Source organism: Acomys minous, assembly GCF_964271855.1.
Source record: "Acomys minous genome assembly, chromosome: 8".
Lineage (NCBI taxonomy): Eukaryota > Metazoa > Chordata > Mammalia > Rodentia > Muridae > Acomys > Acomys minous.
The window spans coordinates 37,758,774-37,782,805 of NC_140489.1; the positions used below are offsets into that span (position 1 = coordinate 37,758,774).

Sequence of the window (24,032 nt, forward strand, 5' to 3'; positions counted from 1 at the left end):
TTGTATTACATGGCTGTTACAATAAACCCCAAATCCCTGAATATTTTCAAATTGGCACACTTATTTCTGCTCATCCTCAGAAAAGACAACCCTCAGCATTTTGAGTAGGAGGGAGACACCCTGGAAGGAGGCCAAACAGCAGAAGAGAAACAGGTCTTACAGGGTTTATCACGATGAGCCAATTATGAGTTTTAAGAAATCACTTGATCACAACACAAATCACAAGGAGAGTGAAGGGACACATGAGAGATATACTTGGAAAGAAAGCTAAAGCTGGTTTGATGAGAGGAGTTGAAGAAGCGGTAAATTCCGGCTTGTTCAGGTTTTCAGCTGAGGTGGAAGGAGGCTGACAGGACCACTCAAGGCAGAAAGAAAGGACACAGCACTTCACAGCTCTCATGAATACGTCAGTAGTTTTCACTCTAAGAACAACACCAAGGACAGCAGACATGTGGGGCTTCCAGTCTGAGACTAAAGCAGTGTTGCTCCAGAAAGACCTCCTGGCCAGGCTGTCAGGAGCCTAAGCAGGCCTGAAAGTCCCCTATAGTCCATGCTGACCAATTCTTCTCAGAAAGTAGGAAGGGAAGATGGGTCTGGAAGAATTGTGTGTATCTGCTCAGGCCCAAAGCATCGTGTCCCAAATTCAACTGCAACTAAAAGAGTTCAGAAATGTCAAGGGAGGACTTTCACCAATATTAGAAACCCACCTTCTGACTGCTGATGCAGTTCCCCGCTTCAAGGCCCACCGCCTTCAAGGTCCCAGCCAGTCTGACCTTTACTAGTAGGAGGTGGCAGAGAGAACAGGCAGATTTACCACTGTGGAGACTTCGTCTCGCTCCTTCCTGTAAAGTTGATCAGGAATGTTATACTGCCAGTACATGGAACCACTGCACACTCTGAGGCAGCCCAGAGGGTGCTCAGTACAAATAAAAGGTGAGGCCGAAATGGGACTGCTAGCAAAGGCGATGCTGGAGCATCGGGTCTCTGGAACAGCCAGTCAGCGACTGGTTAGGGAGGCGCCACAGCGGGTGACAAGACTCTATCTAGGGGAGATGATGGATGTGTGCGAAGATGCCTCAAAGGGAACTCACTCAGGGACAGCAAAAGACAAGAATAGATCAGGTGCCCCGCAAGATGTCCAGGCCTAAATCACCAGGCTCCAGCAGGCTGCACTGAGCAGGGTCCAGTAGCCAGTCTCCCAGCTCCCAACAGGAGGCAGGAGGCTGTGTGTCAGTGTCAAGTTTCAGTCTCCCCAGGACAGATCCTTTACCTTCAGATGGGGACAAATCATCAGCCGGAGACACCAGGTCTGCTTGAGAAGGGAGGGCTCCACTCAGATGGGTCGTAATTTGATTCGTCAAGATAACCTGTGAACAGACAGGGGGAGTGGAGGGGGTGGGGTGGGGTGGGGGGGGGGGGAGAGAAGAAAGAGAGAAGACCAAATTAATTATTAGAGCTATCAGAAGCCAAGCCGTGGGTTTAGAAGAGTGACAGAGCCAGGTAGGAAAACCCCAGCTCCGACTACCACCAGCTTATCTTCAGGCAGGGCCTATCGTTATTCAAGACCCAGAAAGCAGAAGGAGGTGGCCTTTCTTCGGGGCTTAAATGGCTGATGGATCCCTCCCAAGTGCCAAGCAAGCTGAGAAGTGCTATAATATTAGCGAAAAGCAGAGAGCGGGTCACAATGAAGATGCACACGTGCACATTTTATGACATTTATTGGCTTTGAAAACTATGTCCCAAATCTAAGGTATTGCTGGCACTGGTCTTAAAGTGGTCATTTAAAGACTGGAGGCCAGAGGCTTCTTTCCGTTGCTGCCAACGCCAGCCCGGCTTTATTTCCACGTGTATGAAGCAGGAAGGAGACTCATCTCTAAAAGAATAGCAGAGGCTTCTCTCAAATTGGTTGACGTAGCAAAAGGAGTGCAGTTTCACTACGCATTTAAGACATAAGTTAACATGATTTTATTAAAAAGTAAAGTCGATAGCACTTAAAGCTCCTGGAAGGGACTCTAAATTACATAGCTCACATTGCCCAATGCTATACAATGCTCTCACGTTTGGTAAGTCAAAAATTTCCTTTTCCTGAAAAATTTCCATAAATAGTCTATTCCACTAACAATCTGAAGAGAGAGTAATATACAGATTCTCTATTAGGAAATTCCAAGAACGGGATTGTTTTTGAAAGTTCTGGGGGAGGTTGCCACCGTGAGTGGGAACCGCTGGACAGATAGACACCTTGGTCACGTGAAGGGAACATCATCCCCCTGTGCACAGTCGGTGCTTGGAACAAGTATCTAATAGCACCACTCAGTCAGTCCTGATGCTTAGCTTCCGGGTTTGCCATCTTGATATGAACAGAATAATTTCCTTTTTAAATTAACTTCTCGTGGTGCTTGGGACTGAACCGGGGGCTTTGTGAATGCCAGGCAAATGCTCTGCCTCTAGCTACACTGCAAGGCTACACTGCGTTATCTGGCTTTTCTACCTCACTGCCATGTCAACTGTCTCTAGAGTGGACCAGTGGCACATACAAATCTTGAACCAATGGTGGCTTCCTTGAGAGGGAAGGGAGGAGTAGGATGACAAGGTCAGGCTAAGAACTGAGGGGCTCTGTAGCAGAGACAAGCTCTTAGGGTCCTGAGTGTCAGGAGATGCGGAGTCTTCGGCTACTCTACAGACTTTCTAGGAGTGCGGATCAGGCTGTCTAGGAGCGCACACAGCATTTGCCTCTCTCATACCTCATATTCTTCCGCCTTGCTGCTTCTCACCTAGACTCACACTCACACGGGCTGTCTGCAGAAAACATGCCTGAAAATAACAACTGTTCCTGTGAAAGAGTATGAATCAAAAAAATTCACCTCTCACTTAATAGTAGATAGCATAAACGTCAGAGTACACTAACGCTGAATTCAAATTGTGACTTTGACACTCTGGGCCGTGGAGAAGTCACTAAACTGCCGAGCCCCATGTTCTCCAGACAAAATAATATCTATCTTACAGAATTTTTACGTGAACTAAGTGAGGTAATCAATATAAGGTACTTAACGGAATGCCTGGTACTAAGTAAACGTTCACTAGCCAGAGGCCAGTGCAGTTTCTCTAGCAGGATGACATGGAAGCTAATGACACATGCTTCAGACACACATTGGTTTTCAGTTCTAATAACCGAACATAAAATCATACCAGGAATTAGTTTTGGGCAGATCATCCTCACTACACTTAGTCTTTTTTTTTTTTTTTTTTAACTAACCACAATTTTTGTTTAGAAAGGACCTTGAGAAACGGCTCTGTGACTAAGAGCACTTGTTGGTCTTATAAAGAACCCATGGTCGGTTCTCAACACCCACATGCCAGCTCTCAACCACCTGCAGCTCCAGCTCAGGAGAACTGTTGCCCTCTTCTGGCTGCTGCAGGAACTGTGGGAATAACGCGCACAGAATGCATGCAAGCAAAATGCTCAGAGAAAATAATATATTGAATATTTTTTAATTACGTGGAAAGATTGCAATATGAAAGATAATGAGATGGGACCAAGCCAGCCAGACGCTGATAATAATATGCCCCTTATCTACCAAAGAGCAAAATAATGTATGGTCTAGTTTTTTCTATTTGTTTTTTTAATTGTGACTTCTGAGAAGCCTAGATTTATAAGTCTTGATTTTGTTTATTTAAAAATGTATTACTATATATTCTTTGTACAAAGTGATGAGTTTCATAACAAGATTTTCTTTTTTTTTCCCCTCTAAAATTTACTTATTTCTTTTGAGAGACAGTCTCATTACGTAGCCCAGGTTGTTCTGGAATTCATTATGGAGATCAGGCTGGTCTCTTGAGAGCCCAGTAATGGTATTTTCCTTTAAGTATCTCATTGGCCATGCTCAACACCCTCTGATATGCTAATTGCTCAGTCTTCTGTAGACATGAAGGCTGTTTCCTCTGAACTATTTCAAGGTTATTTTTAGTTGGTTAGGAACGTGACAATAAAGAGTGAGCTTTCATGTTTGTGGGATTCTCTCAGATGATGGCAATGTGGCAACAGTACATAAAACAATAACTTCACTGAATATAGCAAAGCCTGCCGCCATATACACTGGGGCATTAAGAGGAAAGGGAGCTGTGTGGCTTCTCCAGAAATGTATAGATTACTGCGAAGGCAACAGCTAAAATATTTCCCCATCACTCTCTTTCAACTTTGGTTTTGTAACGGAAACATACAGAGGAGATGCCTTCACTGTATGGAACAGATTACAGTCTGCAAATCTCCTGTAGGCTACAGGTGACTTCAAAAATACCTGCCCTAATTGGGGGGCGGGGCACAGCTCAGTAGCAGAGCACTTGCCTCAGATGTGAGAGGATCTGGGTTGGATCCCCACCCAAGGAAAGGCTGGATGGGGAAAGGAGAAAGGAGAAGGGAAGAAAGGAAAGCGCATTTCCATTGAAAGAGTAGATGGAGAAGAACTCCCCCCAACACACACACACACACATCCCTTAAGCGGCTCAGCTGATTATCTCTTCCTTGTTACCACGGGCCTTAAAGCCGAGTCACCGAAGGCATCCACTGCCCGGAAAGAAACTTGGAGGCTGGCTAATCACACCATCTCACGGAATTGTGTGGTTTTCTAAATCTGTGTTTAGTAAAGTGATGGAACAGAAACATTCCCAAAAGCATCAATTACAAATAATCACAGCTTGGACAGAAGCCTACAGATGTGTTTTTCTCTGAGGCAATCTGGAGATGTGAAAACTATGCTCTTAAAATAACTTATAAAATACTACTACAGAGTTATAAACAGAGTCTTAACACTGTCTGGTTTCTGAAAATGAGTTCCGACTGGCACTTCAGAGGGCTTTTCCTAAACTCTGTTCTACTCGAATAACTGGGGCTCCTGATTCAACATACATTTGTATGAGAGCAGTTGGCACAGAGGTTTAAGACTAAGGCTTTGGAATTAGACAGACTGGGTGCAGATCGAGGCTCCACTGTTTATAACCTACATGATACTGGTCAGTATCATAAGCTTTCTGGAGGTGATAATACTTTACTCCCAGGAGGTTAAGGATTAGACTAGATGATTTATTTAAAGTCTGTAGTACAGCACTCAACCGATGGCAAACAGTACCCTCATCACTGTCCTTAGCTGTCCTTCGCTGATTGTGCTTTGTTTGTTTGGAAATTTTATGCCCAACTTTGCATAGCAGCTTGTTAGTATGTACAGTGTGTATTCCTTGTATATGTTAAGAAAAAAAATTTAAAATAGTTTCTCATCTTAAAAAAAAATTACAAACAAAAGTCTGGGTCCCCTTTGTAGAACATATTATTCACTGTCGACAAAGAACATACATTTGCTATTTATATCTTTAAAAGCAATAAAACTTTAATTGAAAGTGCATCTGTTATTTCCACCATTTCCTTAAAAGCATGGCTAATTGAAACCATGGCATATGCACATCACCATCAACTCTAACTACAAAGCCAGAGGGGGACTCTTGGGCAAAAGGGAAGATAAGGGATTTAATGATCATGTTTTCATCTGAAATCAGGAGGAGACCAAATCCGGCTCAATGTTTACTTAGGAGAATATCATCCTTCTACTGAGGACACGGACAAGGAGCCCTGCAAGTTAGAGAGTAACTACTGTCTTGATTCAAATTTTCTTGTTTTTTAACACTGCATTGGCTATAAGATGCATAAAAAAGTACATTTGTACACAAAACACATCCTCATATAGTGGAGCATAGACCATGAGTCCCAGTGCTAATACTCCCTCCCAACACAAAGAGGGGGACATTTCCTTCAAAGACAAGTCCCCATGCCGTGTCCACCATGGCTCTAGGAATGAACCTGACCAGGGTAGTGAGAAGATGAATCAAAGACAGACAGATGGGCACACGGACAAAAAGCTGGGATACGGTGGTCTGGGCTCTCAGCTGGGGAAACCACAGCACCTCAGAATCTCACTGTGTTTATTATACAGAGCTGAACAGAGAGGTAGAGTTATTGAAGACAGCTGAACAAGGACGCGGGGTTTTTACATATAGATAAACAGGAGGCAGAGTTTATGGAGTATAGCTGGATCAAGGGTACAGATTTATCTAATCTCTGTAGGAGCATTCTCTGTGTGAGAGCATTCTTCACACTATAAGTATCTGTGGGGAGAAAGCTATGGTTGGTAGTTTCAGCACACACTGCCAACACTAGCACTTGGCCTCCTGAGGAAGGCTCTGCCCTCCCTCTGAACCTGAGGCTATGGGGTCCTCGACATGGTCATATTTACTCAAGACTTCACTCACTCAGGGCTCCCTCTGTCCTCCACAGTCAACGTTTCACGTTTATTCTTGAATCATCTTCTATGAATGCATCCTATCCATCTTTTTGTGCACCGTGGCCCAATGCCTCTGTGTGGACAGTTTAAGGAAACGATGAACTTCTCTAGAAAGAGAGTAAGTTCAAGGTAGAGACTCATAAACAACATAACAGGTCCTGCTATCACAGAGAAGACTTGGAAATTACAGAAAAGAGATGGGAACTAGTAAGAGAGACGGCTGGAAATCATTTTTAAACGTGTGTGCGTGTGTGTGTGTGTGTGTGTGTGTGTGTGTGTGCAAACAAAAATATGACTCACTATCATTAAGTATCAAAAAGGCAGCTGTCAAATGGTTTAATATCAGAGGGTGGGAGCAGAATAAGCTGACAATCAGGTCATGGGACTTGACATCTAAGCGTGTATGAGCCCAGTGCAGACCACCTGCCTTTATTTAGTCACACTATCTTTAGTACAAAGCTATATTCACACCATCCTCTAGGCTAGTGACTCTGGTCCAGGATAAATTCTGCTTTAGTGGGCCACTTAAGTGTCTAGTTTGATCTACCCCACATTGAAGCGTCAGAAGGATGAGTGTTGGGGTTCCATGAGGAGCCACCAAGGGTACCACGGCCCACCCTGAGTGCCAACATCACCTGGAAAGAACAGAATGGAGGACTGAAGGGCCCAAAGGCATAGCCTTTGACAGACGAAACGCCCTTTACTCAGCTCTTAGAAGATAACAAAAAAGGCAGAGTTTGTAGTCAGCTGGGGTAAAACAGGTAGAGTGTAATATCCGGCCTTGTTTAGCAGCAGAAGAAATATTAATGGTCAGCAAACTAGTAACTTAACATTTATAAGTCAATTAAATATTTCTTAATTTTTTGAGCATTTCATTCAATGCATTTTGATCGCATTCATCCCCCAACACAATCCTTCCTGATCCACCCCAACCTTTCTCCTCCTCCAACTTTGTGTCCTTTAAAAAAAAAATTTTTTTTTTAAAGCAGCTGACCTCAATTTGTGCTGCTTGTATATTCCTGGGTGTGGGGCCATCCACTAGAGCAAGCTGGCTACCAGAAACCAACCTCTTAAAGAAAAATGGTCCTTTTTCTCCCATAAGACCTCATTACCTCTTCAGGGGGGGGCGGGGACTGTGAATGGGGAGGTTGACTGGTATGATAGCGAACAGGTCTTGCACAGGCAACTATAGCTGCTGTGAGTGCGCGAGCACAGCCGTCCTAGCGTGGTCAGAAGACACCATTTCACTTTGGTCTTCCCTGGCTTCTGAGTCTTACAAACTTTCTGTCTCTTCTTCTGCAACGGGCTCTGGAACTCAAGAAGGGACCATAACATAGAGAGATGCCTCACTTGTGGGTGAGCATTCCACTGACCCTGATTCTCTGCACTTTGACCAGCTGTGAGTTTCTATATTAACCACTACCCAATGCACAACAAAACTCTTCAGATGACGTCTGAGAGTAGCACTAACCTTCAGGTAGGGAGATATGAGCTTAGAGAACAGTCTGATACTATGCCCAGTTAGTGAAAGCTGTTGATGGCTCCCTTGCCCCCAGTGGTCTGTATATCACCTTACAGTACTATGAAAGCTATAGTAGAGTAAACTTCCTCGTCAGTACTAACTTTATTTCTCTACATCCTATGAACAGGGTGTGTAGAGTCTACAGCAACAGAGTCTTATCAACAAGTTGTCTGCTAAGGCACCTAAGAGCAACGGCAATACCTTGTGTTGTTTGGGGGGAGTCTCTAGGATACCTCTGATCAACAGCTTGAGAGGAGAGGCCCCATATCTTCCACTGCGCTTTTTGTTTGGCTTGTGGGATGAGCATAATCCCCTGTGTACATTAACTATACCACCTTCTCTCTCTGTCTCTGTCTCTTTGTCTCTGTCTGTCTCTCTGTCTGTCTCTCTCTCTTTCTCTCTCTCTCTCTCTCTCTCTCTCTCTCTCTCTCTCTCTCTCTCTCTCTCTCTCTCTCTCACACACACACACAGGTTATAAAATAGTAGGCTTCCAAAACAAAAAAAAAAACATCACGAATATGACGAATGCTATCATTAGCTTTGTGTGGGCGCATGCTAGAGACAGAGTTTATCATTTCTACTTTCCACCGAGTGAAGTAGTCACCGGCCTGAGTTCCACAGTGCAGATGGCAAGAAGGCCCTGTAGGTTTCCTTGACTTCTCTCCTCCCTAAAGCAACAGTAGGAAGGGAAGAGAGGGCCTCTGAGTCTTGGAAGTCTCCTACTTAGCAGGAGACTTCTCCGTGCCTTGATGTGCTGCTGGCTTAGAGAATTCAGTCTAGCAGTCATGCACAGTGGGCTACCATGTGCAGACATGCAGTAGAAGACTGTCCCAAGCCATAGTCACACTAACAAACAACTCTGAGCTGCAGAGGCTCAGCGTCTGGAAAGACAAACACGTGAGAGCTTCTACCTCAATGTGTCCGTCAGTTCTGAGGCTACAGATGCCCTGGAAACTAAACTCTTTGTGAAGCTCATGTCTGTATGCAGCAGAGCTTGAGGTAGACTGGCAAGAGAAAAACCATCAAGCGACCTTAGACATCTCAGGGAGTTCTATGCTCAGAACACCACTTCCTCCTCTGCCCACTCCCTGGCAGAAAATCACCACAGCCTGCTTCACAGAATCAGCGGAGTTTCACAAATCACCTTCACTGCACCAGGAGGGCTAGGTGCAGCAATGGTAAATAGGCAGCCCATCGAAGAACAGGGCCAGTGGGCAAGAGAGCAGCTTGACGAGAGTGTGGGCACTAACTCCACTCACCACCAGCCTGGCACAAGCACAGAACTTAACAAAACAATGAGCTGCGGCCTTGTATGGGCTCCGAAGACAGAATCTTTCTTTTGTACTAAAAACAGTCTCTCTGCTCCAGGGAACATTTTTAAAATATTACTTTTTGTACCTTCAAGCATCCTAATCACAGATATGACAGTGACCTGGCCTTTCTATCCAAACAAAGCCCCGGGTGAGTCAGACATTCTGAATTTTGATCCTAGCTCTGTTAAAGCTTGCAGAATGCTGTGCTCTTAAGAAGAGAGAGGCCAGAACTTTCCTGTGAGAAATTGTTTGGGTTCATTGAGTCCTTTCATCACCAAGGCTTGACAAAGGCCCTGGAGTGGTTTTTTTAGCACGCTCTCTGCTTGCTTCCCGACATGACAGTGTCTGGTCAACTCTCCTGCTTCCAGAGAGTCCCTGTGAGAGGCAAACAGAAAGAGAGAGAGAGAGAGACAGAGAGAGAGAGAGAGAGAGAGAGAGACAGACAGACAGAGAGAGAGACAGAGAGAGAGAGAGACAGAGAGAGAGACAGAGAGAGAGACAGAGACAGAGAGAGACAGAGACAGAGAGAGACAGAGACAGAGAGAGACAGAGAGACAGAGACAGAGAGATAAACAGAAAGAGACAGAGAGAGAGACACAGAGAGAGAGAGAGAGAGACCAAGTCTCTGTCCCTGTCTGTCTCTCTGTGTAAGTCTGTACATCTGTAAGTCTGTCTGTGTGTCTGTGAGTGTGTAATAAGACACTGATTAAAAAAAAAAAAAAAGACACTGATTAAGAACAGGGCAGGCTCACCATGCAGGTCCAAAAGGCCATGCTCCCAGGCATGCGCCTATACCCCCCATCCCCCCCCCACTCTCTTCCTACCCACTTCCATCTTTGGAAAGAGATACCCAGCATTTGTTGTGAGGAAAAGTCAGACTAAATATTCTGGAATTTGAGCATCACAAAAACAAATCTGGTTTTACTATTCACTGGCTCAGTTTTGCCAAGCTCTGGAAAATTATAAATCATTCCATGAAGAAGAAGAAGAAGAAAAAAAAAAGATCATTTACCCCCCTTCAGCTCCGAGAATATCAACTATCAGTTCTCAAGTAAAGAACTGATAAGGCTTTCGGACTCGGACGCCAGCCTAGTTCCACCATGCAGTACTGAATGTAGGACAATGGTTATCTGGGAACATGTGAGCGCTGTTAGGGCTTTTCTTTTTGAGATATTTGTCATAAAACATCAAGCTTCAATTTGGCCTGAAGAAAACACAACTATGGGATCCCAGCAGCCTGCCTATATTTAGTTTTGGCTCTGACATTAATCTGCTGTGCAATTCTGGGAAGTGTGCCTAACTCCTCTGTACTTTGAGGTGCTGGGTCCACAAAAGCTATGAAGAGAATTAATATATTCCGATGACTCTTAGTAGAGGAGGCTACAAATAAATGTTAACATGGTTCAGTTTGCATTAGCTGTGGTACTGCACTCAAAATTCCACAATTGTCGTTTGAGTCTCACTATCTTCAGCCTTAAGAAAGCCACTCTGCACAGAGACACCTGGCAGTGTCTGAGAAAAAGGGGAAGGGAGAAGTGACGGAAGTGTCTTGGGCATATTTGGTTTCATGGTGAAAATACTTTCACTCCTCAGAAAATCCATACTCTTTCAGTGATTTGGGAATAAAAATCTCTCTAGTGGACTGCACTTCCTGAGTCCCAGAACCAACAGTTACTAATGTCAGCCCACTAAGACTGGGCTGCAACAAATAGACAGCAACTAGAGCTTACCATGCCTATGGCCACAGCACCACAGTTGCTTGTTGCAGGTCTTCCCTGGAGTACACAACCTGAGGGAAGCCGACTGAAGTAATCGTCAGCCAAGCTGAGGAAGTGAGCTGCTGATCAGGAGAGCGCCTAGAGGAAAGACAGGCTCCGTGAGAGGCAGCCTATCTGAAGGGAGGCTGAATGTCCTCAGCTTTCTATGCATACCTGTCCAGTCACAGAGGGCACTGCTGAGAGTCCTCTCCCACCACCTTGTACCCATCACCGAGTTCAGAGGAAATGGACCAAAGCAAGACAGTGTCTGGCATTTGTTGAGGTAACTGTACTGCACAATGGGGAGGCTTTCTCTTCAGCCTGCTTCCCCTAGAATGTACACTCCAGGGAACATCTGTGGCCAGCAACTGGTGCTGTGGCCCTAGGCATGGTGAGCTTTGGTTGTATATCAACATGTTGTTCCCTGGCCCCAGTGGGCTGACGTTAGCACCTGTTGGTTCTGGGACTGGGATGGGGTGGGAGGGTGGTGGTAACAGTTGAGGAAGCCACAAGTACTGGGTTAGTGTGCTGTTTCCACCTCTAGCCCAACCTGGCAGTGTTGTATCGTGACCTTGGGTCCACTGCAGGAAATGACAGTCTCTTGGTTAGCTATGACAGGGTAGCCACAGTGGCTTCCAATGGTGCATTTACCAACTATATGAACTACTGCAGTCAGCATGAGGCCCGAGAAAGTCTGGGCGCCTAGGTGTGGAAAAGAAGGAGGGCAACTGTCAGATGACTCTGAGGTTCACACGGATGTGAAAGAAACTTTCCTACCAGCTGTGCTGTGCATTTTCTGTGGTGGAGTCACTTCTGCGTGAAGTTTGTTTGGTTGACTTTGCCACTTCCTCGTCGCTGCCTACCGAGCTCTTCAGAAAGGCAGGGAGATGAATTTCCAGCACACACACCCCCCACCCCCACCCCGAGTTTCTGATGACCTTTTTAGGTGTTTTTGTCACTTGTGGTGCTTTCTATTCACGTGTATGTCTTGGTGAGGGGGATTCCCCTCCCTTTGGTTGGCAAGGAGGATTAGAAAGGCACAGCTCATAGATGGCTGGTGCTTACACTCATTTGGGACCAAGAAAATAGTCCTACTGAGTCATTTGCTCCCCCAAGAGACTGAAAATATAGCTCTTGGGGGAGTCCATCTTCATCTACAGCAGCTTTGATCTCCCAGCCTCGTCTGTACTCTTTGTAGACAGCAGCTGAGCTCAGAGGAGCTCCAGACACCTCCTATGGGGGCATGGACCAGTGCTAGTCTCCCTGTGTGTATCTCTCTCTGTTACCAACATGAATGGTGTGGCACCCTAGCCAGCACGGGCTCACCGAACTCACTGAGTGATTCTGTAGCATGAAATAGAACTTTGTTCACCGTTGTTCTGGGGTTGGTTAACAGGTTTGCCTAGAAATTCCCAAGTCAGCAGTTTCATCAGATGCTCACACACACTAAAATTATTTCATGTCCTCAAAGACAGACAATTGTATATGTGATTGTTTTTTAAGGATGAGTGATATCATGTTTCTATGTCCATATCTAAATGGTGTCGATATAGACAAAAACAGTAACAATTCACAATCAGAGTCAACAAAGGAGAGACACAAGGAGAATAGGTCTAGAACAAATATATTAAGTGGTCAGATATTTACATAGTAGCCCTGGGAATGGTGTTCTCCCACATAGCCACTAGTGAGCAAACCCCAGGTCATATGCCACAGGCCCACTGAAGCGGGTTTCTTGGCAAGGGTACATCTCCTTACTTGAGGTACAAGGCCCAATCCAGACAACAAACCAGTTTCTTCTATCTGCTACTTGCTCTGGTGGCTTGGAAACGGTGGTCTGGAGTAGTGTCTGAGAGGAAATGTGAGGCCTCAGAGTGGCTAGAGGATGCTTAGGCGTTTGCAGTGCCCACTGGCACCGCTTACCAACATAACTCCATTTTGGAGCCAATGTCTTGGATCTTTCTCTTTCTCATTTTCAGATGGCTATTTGTCACCTCTCCTGTGACATAATTAACATGAGCAATGACACCCTGGTATCATCATTTTATACTTTTCAGAGTCTATTCACAGCCTGGTCTTAGCTGGTCCTCTGTGTGTGAGGGAAAACCGGGACTAAGTTGGGGAGCCATCACAGGTTAGGGGTCGGTGGGCTCTGAACTCAAACATCCTGGCTCCCTTCTCATAACAGTGGAGCCAGGTCTATACTGACTCAGGTAGATCACTTGCTCTCTCCGCGCCTCATTTTCCTGAATTGCATAATTGGGTTGGTAATTATCCCTATTAAGAAGACTAATGAAAGCGTGCAAAGTGCTTTTTTAAAAGGCCCTTGCCTTTGTTGTGACATTCTCTTTCTACCTGTTTATGTCTTGTGGTTCACTTCCTATGGTCTCACTCCCCCCCCCCCCAACCCCTAGTCTGAAGAACCCCTTCCCTTCACTCTTCTCTAAGTTGTTGTATTTCAAGGTCCAGGTGAACACAGCTCTTTCATGAAAAACTTCCCAAATATCTTAGCCTCCACCAATCTCTGAATTCTTAACATACCTACTTCAGCACCAGTATTAAGAAACTTACTACAATATTTTTTTCTCAGTGTTACATGTGTTATTTTTCTTTTAACGATACTTAACAGAAATATCTCTTGGTCTCAAATTCATGCAAGGAGAGGAAGTCAACTAATACCAACCATCTAAGATGGCACTCATCAAAAAGCTTTGTCTTTCTAATGCTTGCAAATCTTTGCCAACAGTGTAAACTTCCATAGATTTGATGCCTTTCTGGGTTCCCAGCCCTATGCTAAATGAGGAAAGGCAGAGCGGAAACCGGCTTCGGTTTAGTGCTTCCCAGCTAAGGCCTCCACACTGAACGCCTGCCTGGCATGTATTTAGTTTATTTCATCCTCTCAGCCCAGGGAAGTCAACATTATTATTATTCTGGTTTTGGAGATGAGTAAGCTGAAGTTCAGAGAAGTCAAGAGGTTTCCTGAGATCAAATAGCACCATGGATCAGACTCAAATCAGTCCTATATGGCTCCCTGGTCTATATTGGTTCTGCCAAATAAAAGTTCTTTGCATGGCTGGGCGGTGGTGGCACATGCCTTTAATCCCAGCACTCAGGAGGCAGAGGCAGGCAGATCGCTGTGAGTTCGAGGCCAGTCTGATGTACAAAGCAAGTCCAGGACAACCAAGGCTACACAGAGAAACCCTGTCTCAAAAACAAACAAACAAACAAACCCAAAAAGACAATGAATGAAAAGTTCTTTGCATGAAAACTCATGGACATTTGCTGATTCAGTTCATCAAAGCAAGGCATGCTGATATTAGATTAACCAAGTTCCATATTATTCAATGCAAGATCGGATTAAAAAAAAAATCTGGAAGACAGCTCAATAGGTAAAGTGCTCACTATACGAGCCTGACAACCTAAACTCAGATCCCAGCATTATGCAATAAGCCAGCTATGGAGGTGTGAGGCTGTGACCCCAGAGAATCAGAGGGCGTGTGCTCCAGCCAGTCTTGCTCCAGGCTCAGGGAGAGAGAGATCCTGTCTCAAAACATGAAGTGGAAGCTGCAATGCTATGAGCCACAACAGTGATCAGCATGGTAAGATATACCGAAAGGTGCGACAGGGACAACCATGCCTTTTATTTTTAATGTTATATGGAGTTTATTAAATGGGCATGTGGGGAGAAGGAAAAGGGGAAAGGGGGTACCCCAGAGAGAGACAGAGAGAAGAGGGTAGAGAGAGAGAAAAAAAAAAGAGTGAAGAGAGAGAGAGAGAGGAAGTAGAGGTAAGAGTAGCACCCATGTCTTAATGGTAAGCAACAGCTATCTAACTGAACGTGAGTCCTCCTCAACAGGGCAGAAATCATGTCTGGTACAAGAAACCTAGTTAACTTCCTAGGGTTGGTGAGGGCATGGAGTTTAGATGAGAAGCCACTGCTACCACTTTACTAGACCAGCATGATTCTAAACTGTGTTCTAAATGATATCCTTTTCCCCACAGATAATTGTACCACTTACTCACTCCTCCTCTACAACACAACTCTTGCACCTAAGGCTCAGGCAACATTGTAGAAGAGAGGACAGTAAGAGTGTAAGAGCCAGAGGACCGAGAAGTTGGCCCTGAGATCACGTCTCTTGGAAACGACAGGGACGCTGCACCCAGGATACTAACACAACATGGCTACCGAATCAAGACCCTAACAATGGCAATGCTAACCAAAAAAGGGGAAATATCAAGGGGGAACCAACTCCTAGACAAAGAACTACAGGAACTGATGATGCTGAGAGCAGAATTAGCCTTGCCCAGGGCTGAGCCCCTAATTGATTACGCAATACCGAGTGAGCAGTCTTGAAATCATATACATACAAGCAACACTAAACACACTCAGCAGGTTAAATATCATATATTATGTAAATATACCATATATATAATGATAACCAAAGAAAAAGAAAAAACAGAATTTAAGAGAGAGTAAAATGGAGGGGGGGACATAAGACAGGTTGGAGAGAGGAAAGGAAAGGAAGGGGGGAAGTGAGTTAATTATATTTAAAACATAATTTAAAACAACAAGGTGGAAAGTGATAGAGGAAGAGACTGGACATCATCCTCTGGCTTTCACACATGTACATATACTATAACATACGTGTACACAAGAGAGAAGACTATATTCTTAAACAAGAAGTTTAAGAAGAAGACACATTTTCAGTAGGAAGGGAAGGAATCAGTTGCTGTGACCAGTCTCCTCGGTAGACCCGGAAATGTTGAGTTTGCAGGTTGGGGAGGAACCATGCACTGGTAGGTGTGGCAAGGGAAGGGACACAGATTCCTGGATTCTATTTCTGTCCTGGCCACCAACCACTCTGCTAATATTTTCACTTCTGCTAAAATGTGATGATGAGAGTTTCAGAAGAAAAGCTGCTACATAAGAGCAGTCAGAAAGGCAGTCGGCTGGTTACGTGTGTATGGAACAGCTAGACAGACATAGTCCTGGGGTCTGTAATGGGAGTTCACAGCTGGGGCAAACTCCATGTGGCCATTTGTCTTTCCAGCTTCCCCTCGACCTGTAGAGAGTAGCTCATTTAGGGTCTACTCGAACCATTTGAATTTGTTCTTGTCTTCCTACTTGCAGTGGCATTTGTATTTTTCAGACTGGCTATTACACACAGTAGCAATGCAAAAAAATAAGAACGAGTGATTCTTACTTAGCATGTTTGGGAATCAAGTCATGGAATATTTTATTAGTGCCTTTTCATCCTGTTGGGCACCTGACCTTATGGTGCAACTCCACTGGGATAGGGATGGCAGGGGCAGGGCTGTGCCCTTGGTTTTTCAGTTCATCCATGTCGAAAGCCAGTGCTGGGTTACAGCTGTTTTATGGCGTCTCATCATTCTTTTAAAAGAGTGACAGAGAACTCGAAAGTAGTGACTGTCCATTTCCACTTAGCTGATGTCTGTGGAATTTCGAATCCTGGTATGGGGCTCAAATCCTGTAGTTGACTTCCTGGAAGGGATTACTGCTGTGGACAGATGTCCTGCTGCTTAGGACTTGGGAGACAAGCAAGCTCTTTTCTTCCTGGTTACTGACAAAACAGCATCCCTTCTTGTGGACTTCTGCCCTCCGCAGGACCACAGTGAAATGACTAGATGGGCCTGTTGCTCTAGCGAATCTGGATAAGTGAGTCAATTTTCTTTAACTCTGTGGTCTCAACGTCTTGTTGGCTTATTGCAAAATTAAAGGGCACACAGAGCAGACCCATCAATCAGCAACCAGCAGAGGAATGAGCTCTTTGTGGAATGCACTAAGAGCAGGAAAAATGCAGGAAAAAAAAAATTGAAAAGAAACCTCATGAAATGGCCATTTGTTAGGAGAACAGAGGGAAAAATCCCGCATACACATGCAACATTATTTAGGAAAAGTCTTATTAAAGGCTTCCTATCTCACCAGGGAAGCATGCACAGGGGTGCAAACAAAAAATCTCTCAAGTTATCTGCCCTTTATTAGTGCTGTTTGGTTGGGGTGTTTGGTGTTTGTTGGTTGGTTTGTTTTTTGTTTTGTTTTGAGGGTGGGGTTATTGTATTCCACAGGCTTAGGGGCTGGGACAGTGACTCAACAGGCCCAAGACCAGGGGAAAGAGAAGAGAAACCAATATTGTTTATTGGCAAACAAACAAACATCACTAACTCCTACAACCTCTGCTCAAAGCTGGCATTCTCCAAGCTCCTCTTAATTCAGAGTTAAAGCTTCTGAGGCCGTGCATTCTTTAGACTACCCAACAAATGCTATTTGACAAGACAAAGCCCAAAAAGGCTGAAGAAGAAAACCAATATTTAGAGAGTGCCAATCACCGTGGTCGGTGTCATGTTTAAACAACCTTCTTTAAGGGCTCAGGGTGTAGTTCAGAGAAAAAATGCTTGTCTGGCACACACAAGGCCCTGGTGTAAAGCAGGTCAGTACAATAAATAAACAATTTTCTGTAATGCCCATTACAACTCTACAAGGTAGATGACATTATCTCTCTATTTTATGGATAAAAAAAAAATATTGAGCAACTGGGTTGGAGTAATAGCTCCATCAGTAAATTAAGACTTAATTCAACCCTCATGCCCACAAAAAGAGTCAAGTGTGGTGGTGCCCACTTGCAATCTCAGCCCTGGGGAAGTGGACACCAGCTGACCCCTGAGGATTGTTGACCAGCCAGTTTAGCCTAATTGACAAGCCCTGGGTCCCAGAAAGAGACTCTATCTCAAAACATAAGATGGACATCTCCTAAGGAATCATACTCCGGGTTGACCTCTGTCCTACATATGTGTACACACACACACACACACACACACACACACACACACACACACACACCCCAAATTGCTGAGCTTGTAGCAAGCAACAACATCATATGACTATAAAACAATCTTTCCTAACTCAGATGATCCATTTAGGAAATGTGCTGCTGCAGCCTAAGTCCCACATGAAGAAATGAAATACAGGTAGTGAAGAGAATGACGCACTGGCCACACTTTGCATGCTTACTTTCCCCAGATCAGGTTCTTCTCCAAGACAACCCATTAGATAGGCTATAAGGCCAGGGACTAAGAGGTGTAGGGAGCTGCCTGATCTGGAAGGCAGAAGAACCATTAAACATAGCATGGCTCTCTCCTTACCTGTGAGATGCAGCTTTGTAAATAATACGGCTACGGGGAAGACGTCTTTAGGTTTTTTTAGGATCTTTTTAAATGTATTGTATTTGTGAATAAATATAAACTCTTATCTAAACCTCATTACCAGCAATAAAGTAGACATTACAATCAGAGAGAAAGAGCGACTTGCCTCAAGTTTGCATTTAAATGGAACCAAACTAGGTCCAGCTGACTCCACACCCATGGTCTCTGTACTCCTTGATCTCAAAGGGGACCTCACTTTCCAGAGATAGGAAAAACTGCCACAAGAATGGAATCTCATTGTCTCTGGAGTGAGGACAGGTGTCCTGGGATCTGTATTCTCCTATGGAAACTAGATCGTTGTTTTCCTGTTTTCTCTAATGGGTCCTCATTATGAATAGCTTTGGAGCCAGGCAGTGGTGGTGCACCCCTTTAATCCCAGCAATTGGGGAGCAGAGGCTGGGAGACCTTTATGAGTTTGAGGCTACATAAGTTTACAGAGCAAGTTCCAGGACAGCCAGGGCTACTGGAGAAACCCCGTCTCAAAAACCAAAACCAAAACCAAAACCAACCAAACCAAACCAAACAAAGAATAGCTCTTTTGCTGAGGTGGTCCTTCATTGCCAATATGAGGCTTGTTAGTTATGAATGATCACAAGCTGTCCCCTGGGCTGACTTAGCCACAGAGTTCCCAAGAGAGGGCAGTAGACCTAAGAGGTGAGAGAATCTGTATCTGAGACAAGGAAGACTCAGGCTAAGCTTGCAAGGAAGCTGAAGAGTAAAGCTTGTGTTTAAGTCCCCCAAAGCCCTTCTTGTCTCTGTCATGAGCATCCTAGGGACGTCATAACTCACCTTCCCAGAACATCTAAAGCGGCTCCTCTGTAGATCTCCTCTCCCTGCAAAATGAGCTTGGAGAGCCCATGATCTCGGCCATGAGCCATCCACCACTACCCAGAAACAGGCGTCCCTTCCCTCTCGCCAGTCAACTCCATCTTAAGTTTTATAGGTGACTCAGTTGTAGGACTTTGGGTCACTAAGGCCCGTGCTGGGTGGATGCCTGGAATCCAGTGCTTCTGACTTCAGATTCACAATAGCACCCCTGCATGCTCTTTTCTTCCCCTTTGTGAAATTTAATATTTGACTCTACATTTGATGACAGACCCCCTCTAAACATGTCTGAAGCACAGCTGTAGTGGAAAACAAACATGAGATAAAAACAAAATTACTCAAGTAATTTATTTCATTATTAAAATTAAAATTCATATTTATTAAATTTTAAGCATACTTAAAAGGAAACAAACAAGTATTTTCTGTGAAGAAAGGGAGCAAGTAATCCTTGTTCTAAGAGAGGGTGTGTAGAGATGCATGAGAGCACTCGGGCAACCGAGCTACACATTCAGCTCTAGAATGCACATGCACTCCGGAAAGAAAGTTTAAAACACTTTCAAGAAAAGGAGACATTTCTATGACATATTTTACAACTCACTGTGAATACTTAACATCTCCACAATAATATACATGGTAAGAATAATTTCAATTCACAATTAAGAGGGCTAGTGAGATGGCTCAGCAGTAAAGAACACTAAGTCCAAGGGACTCAGCACCCACACTGTGGCTCATAACCATGTGTAACTCCAGTTTCAGGGGATCCGACACCCTCTTCTGGCCTCTGTGGGCACCAGGCATGCATGTGGTAAACAAACATACATGCAGGCTAGACACTCATACATATAAAAATAAATATAAATAGATAAATAATTAAAAACAAAAACTCAACACAAACAAAAAATGTATATTAAAAGTGATACTGAAAGAGAGAAAGGCATAAGAGTTCAGTGTCCATCCTCAATAGAAGGCATGTGATAATGTCTAAAATAGGAAAACAAAGACCAGGTCAAGCGTGTCTTTTAGGAACAAGAAACACACCAGCGGAGTCAGCAACAGAGGTTTCAGCTGTGGCGGCTTCCAGAGAGGAAGAAGCAAAAGGGAGGGGGAGAATCGGGGAGGGAAGTGTTGTTTTCAGTTAAGAATTTCGCTCTCACTAAATCTGTAAAACAAGGTCCATGTTTTACTTTGATTAAAACTACAATGAAAAATAATGTGCGTATTAGGATGAAGTGAGGAGGAAGCTCTCAGTCAAAAGCTGACCAACAGGCAGAGCCTCGTCAGACTTCCTGACTACCAGGCAGCCTCCTTCTCTGGCACTTTCCTTACCTCAGGGTCCTGCCCACACTACCTCAGGCACCGTCTCAATGACTAGTGTGCCTCTGTTATTTCCTTATTAAGTCATGGCGAGATCCCTGTTTGATCACTTTCAGCGATCAGATCCCTAGTCTCATATCCATTTGACAGGTGAAGAAAAGGGAGCTTAAAAGTCTATAAAGATAAGACAGGAGAGTCAGAACTTGAGCTCAGGACCTGGGTCCAGACCTACTGAAATATGAACATGTCTCTCTTAGCCAGCGGTATCTTGCCTCTATCATTTCTGATGTCCACAATGTGTCTTCACGTTGTAGATAAAGAAAGCAAATCTCAGAGAGGTTAAATCACCCTCTAAAGATACACAGCCAGTGAGTGATCAGTAAGGGATCAAATTCAGGGTGATGGCAACCCAAGGCACAAGCTGTCCATCACTACACTACATGGCCTCTCTTTCACTAAGGTTCATCTATCCAGCACCTCTCTCAAGAGCCCTGTGCACGGAGCACTGGCCCAGGCATTAAACACAAGGGTGTAAAGCAGACAAATCCTTCCCAGGAGGAGTCTACTTTTGGCTTACCTGTCAAGCTCTGGGAAAAGGTGACCATGCAGGACCAGAAGCTTCAGAGTAAGGGAATGAGAGAACCAAGGGCCTTGATCCAAGGCATATGCTCCAGCCCTAGACCACGGATTTTCATGATGCAGGCCTCACAGCATGAGAGAGCGGTGGGGGAAGGAATAGGGAGGGAGGGCAAGACAAACACCTTCAGTTCTAATGCCTCACTGAGTCCACATGTGGGTGCTGAGCACCTAGTGGGGATTAGTCAACCTCCCAGGTTCTGAGGCAACAATAGAAAACAAGTCAAAGAACTGTCTGTCCTTGTGGAGTGAGTCTCCTAGTCAGGGTCTAGTAAGAAATCAGGACACCAGGGGATGGCAAGAGAATTTCAGATAGGATGAGGGATATGAGAGAACCCAATACTGGCTGTGGAAAACGATAGATGGCCCTTGTCATGAGAAGCCATTTAGGCTGAGATCTGAGGGGCAGTCCTGAGTTTCCCAGAGTTCATGGCAGAGTCCCAGATAGAAGAGATAGGCCTAAGAGTCTGAGGAGAAACAAGCTTGGGATCATGTGGGGGACCCAAACGCCAGTGTGGCTGCAGGCTAATGATGGAGGACCGGGGTTGAGGAAATGGGTGGGCTGAGTCGGCATCTTGGCCCCCATAGTAATGACTCAGAGTTTGGCCTTAGGACGGTAAGAAACCATGGATGGGTTTGAAAGAGAAGACTAACATTATTTGATTTATGTTTTAAGATATGTTTGATCTGAAAGGTCCAACACCGAGTCCCTCCCACAAAGGTACAGTTTTTGTGTCCTGTGTAACCTGTTTAAATTACTCATGACTGTCTAATCTTTGGTATAGGAAAAACAAGAGGCAATATTGACTAGAGTTCTTCTCCTGGCTCCTAAGAGTTGAGAGGAATGCGGAGAGTGGGACGTTGCGGTCAGAGCAGCATAGCAGAGAGTAGCCCACTAAAGGGCTCTTGGAGCTCGCGGTCCTCCCCGGCTCACACCAAGGAGGAGAAAGCACGTGATCATACTGCATCTGCTCGGGATGAATCCTAAAGGTCTGGACCACACAGACAGAACACTTCCATCTGGAACTGCCCAAATAGAACCCAGCCCTTCCCAGGCAGGGTGTGGTCTAAGTCAATGAGCAAGTGCCTACTGCATTTCTACAAAACGAAGATGAAAAAGTGAGCATTGTAAGAAGTAAAAGGTGCACTGTGCCTTTGAGATAAGCCACAAAAAGGATAATATCAACAGTGACACAAAACTACCTCTATGTATATACATACATACATACATACATACACACACACACACACACACACACACACACACATATACACACACACACATTCTTTTTTAAGTTACTTTTTTTCCACTGTTTTTAAAAATATTTTATTAATTTACTCATATTAAATCTCAATTGTTAGCCCATCCCTTGTATCCTCCCATTCTTCCCTCCCTCCTATTTTCCCCTTACTCCCCTCCCCTATGACTGTGACTGAGGAGGACCTCCTCCTCCTGTATATGCTCATAGGGTATCAAGTCTCTTCTTGGTAGCCTGCTATCCTTCCTCTGAGTGCCACCAGGCCTCCCCATCCAGGGGACGTGGTAAAAAATGGGGCACCAGAGTTCCTATGAAAGTCAGTCCCCACTTTACACTCAGTGGTGGAGAATGTCTTGTCCATTGGCTAGATCTGAGTAGGGGTTCAAAGTTTACTGCATGTATTGTCCTTGGCTGGTGCCACAGTTTGGAGCAGGACCCCTGGGCCCAGATCCGCCCGTCATAATGTTCTTCTTGTAGGTTTCTAGGACCGTCTGGATCCTTCTATTTCCCCCCTGACATACACATTCTTTAGAGACAGTCCAACCAGGATCTCCTAACTCCTGGCTTATCACCATCTTAAGTGAACATACGCACAAAGCTGGTACTTTATGATCCTGATTATGATGGGATGTTTTCAGATGCCGGCTGGAATTCTGCAGCTTCTGCTATTACCCCTATGACAAAGGTCATCTACAAACAGCCACTTGGCAGAATCCACTTCAACACAGTCAATCTCGTCCAACCACCACCAGTTTCACTTCCCTATGGGGAAGCTACAAAATGTACACGGGGGAAGTGAGAGTGACGTGCTGATGGCCAGTTGTCTTTTCTGAAATGCACAATCCACATAACGATATTCATGGGTACACAGAGACAAATGGCAGCAATGACGTCTGGGTGTGAGTGTACTCTAATACTTCAGTTTTAAAAAGTGAGATATGAACATACCACATTTGCCTACTAAATGCCAGAGAAATACCTCCCAGACAAGTGACCTGGCTTCTCTAACTAGCAGGAAATGCAGTTCTTTTCTTTTGTCCAAGGAAAACTAATAGCACTGTTTCAAAAGCTTGGTTAGTCCCTTTACTTGGTTTCCAATAAAAATGACAGGTAAGTCAACTGTTCGAGCAACAGTGATTTTTTTTTTTTGTATTTTTGTTTTGTTTTGTTTGGTTTGGTTTTTCTAGACAAAGTTTCCGTATGTAGCCTTGGCTGTCCTGAACTTGCTTTGTAGACCAAGATGGCCTCGAACTCAGAAAGAACCTCCTGCCTCTGCCTCCTGAGTGCTGGGATGAAAGGCGTGTGCCACCCTACTCAGCTCAAGCAACAGTGATTTATCACATCAGCTAACATGCTATAGAGAAGCATATTAACTGAAAAATTCAGATTTATCTAAGGAAAATGGAAACTACAAAACTGACAAAGCTCAGAATTGGGCAGTGGGTGCTTGAGCAAGACATAAATCATTTATTTATGACATCATTTCAAATCCAGCAACCACTGAGGATATTTTATATTATATTTATATCCAAAGTAAAATAAGTAATCTGATGTCAACTGAAATATATCAGCCAAGTAAATTTTCCCCTCTATTGTCAGCTAGAGTCAGAAGACAGAATTCTGGACCCATAAGTCAAATATTTCAAAACATAATTCCCTCTCCATATTTGAGCACCATCTTTCAAGGATCTGTATGGCCCCATGAGAGTTCTGACAAAACCCTTCTACCAGGCTAATATCTGGAAGTGAAATTAATATTTTCCAAATAGCCAATTGCACCGTATATAACCATTTCTTATCCATGACTTCTTTGGATTCTTCGCAGTAGATTTATAAGACAGAAAAATAGATATCATCTC

General features: G+C 44.4%; 1 protein-coding gene across 9 annotated transcripts in view; it reads right to left on the reverse strand.

Annotated features, from left to right (window-relative positions):
- Positions 1 to 24,032, reverse strand: part of RAD51B (RAD51 paralog B) — a 528,078-nt gene that overhangs the window by 161,780 nt on the left and 342,266 nt on the right. For all 9 annotated transcript variants that reach the window (XM_084793544.1, XM_084793549.1, XM_084793547.1 and 6 more), the window contains one exon: positions 1,271 to 1,367. In XM_084793544.1, the coding sequence (XP_084649670.1) occupies positions 1,271 to 1,367 (97 nt within the window). The remainder of the gene's footprint in view (positions 1 to 1,270; positions 1,368 to 24,032) is intronic.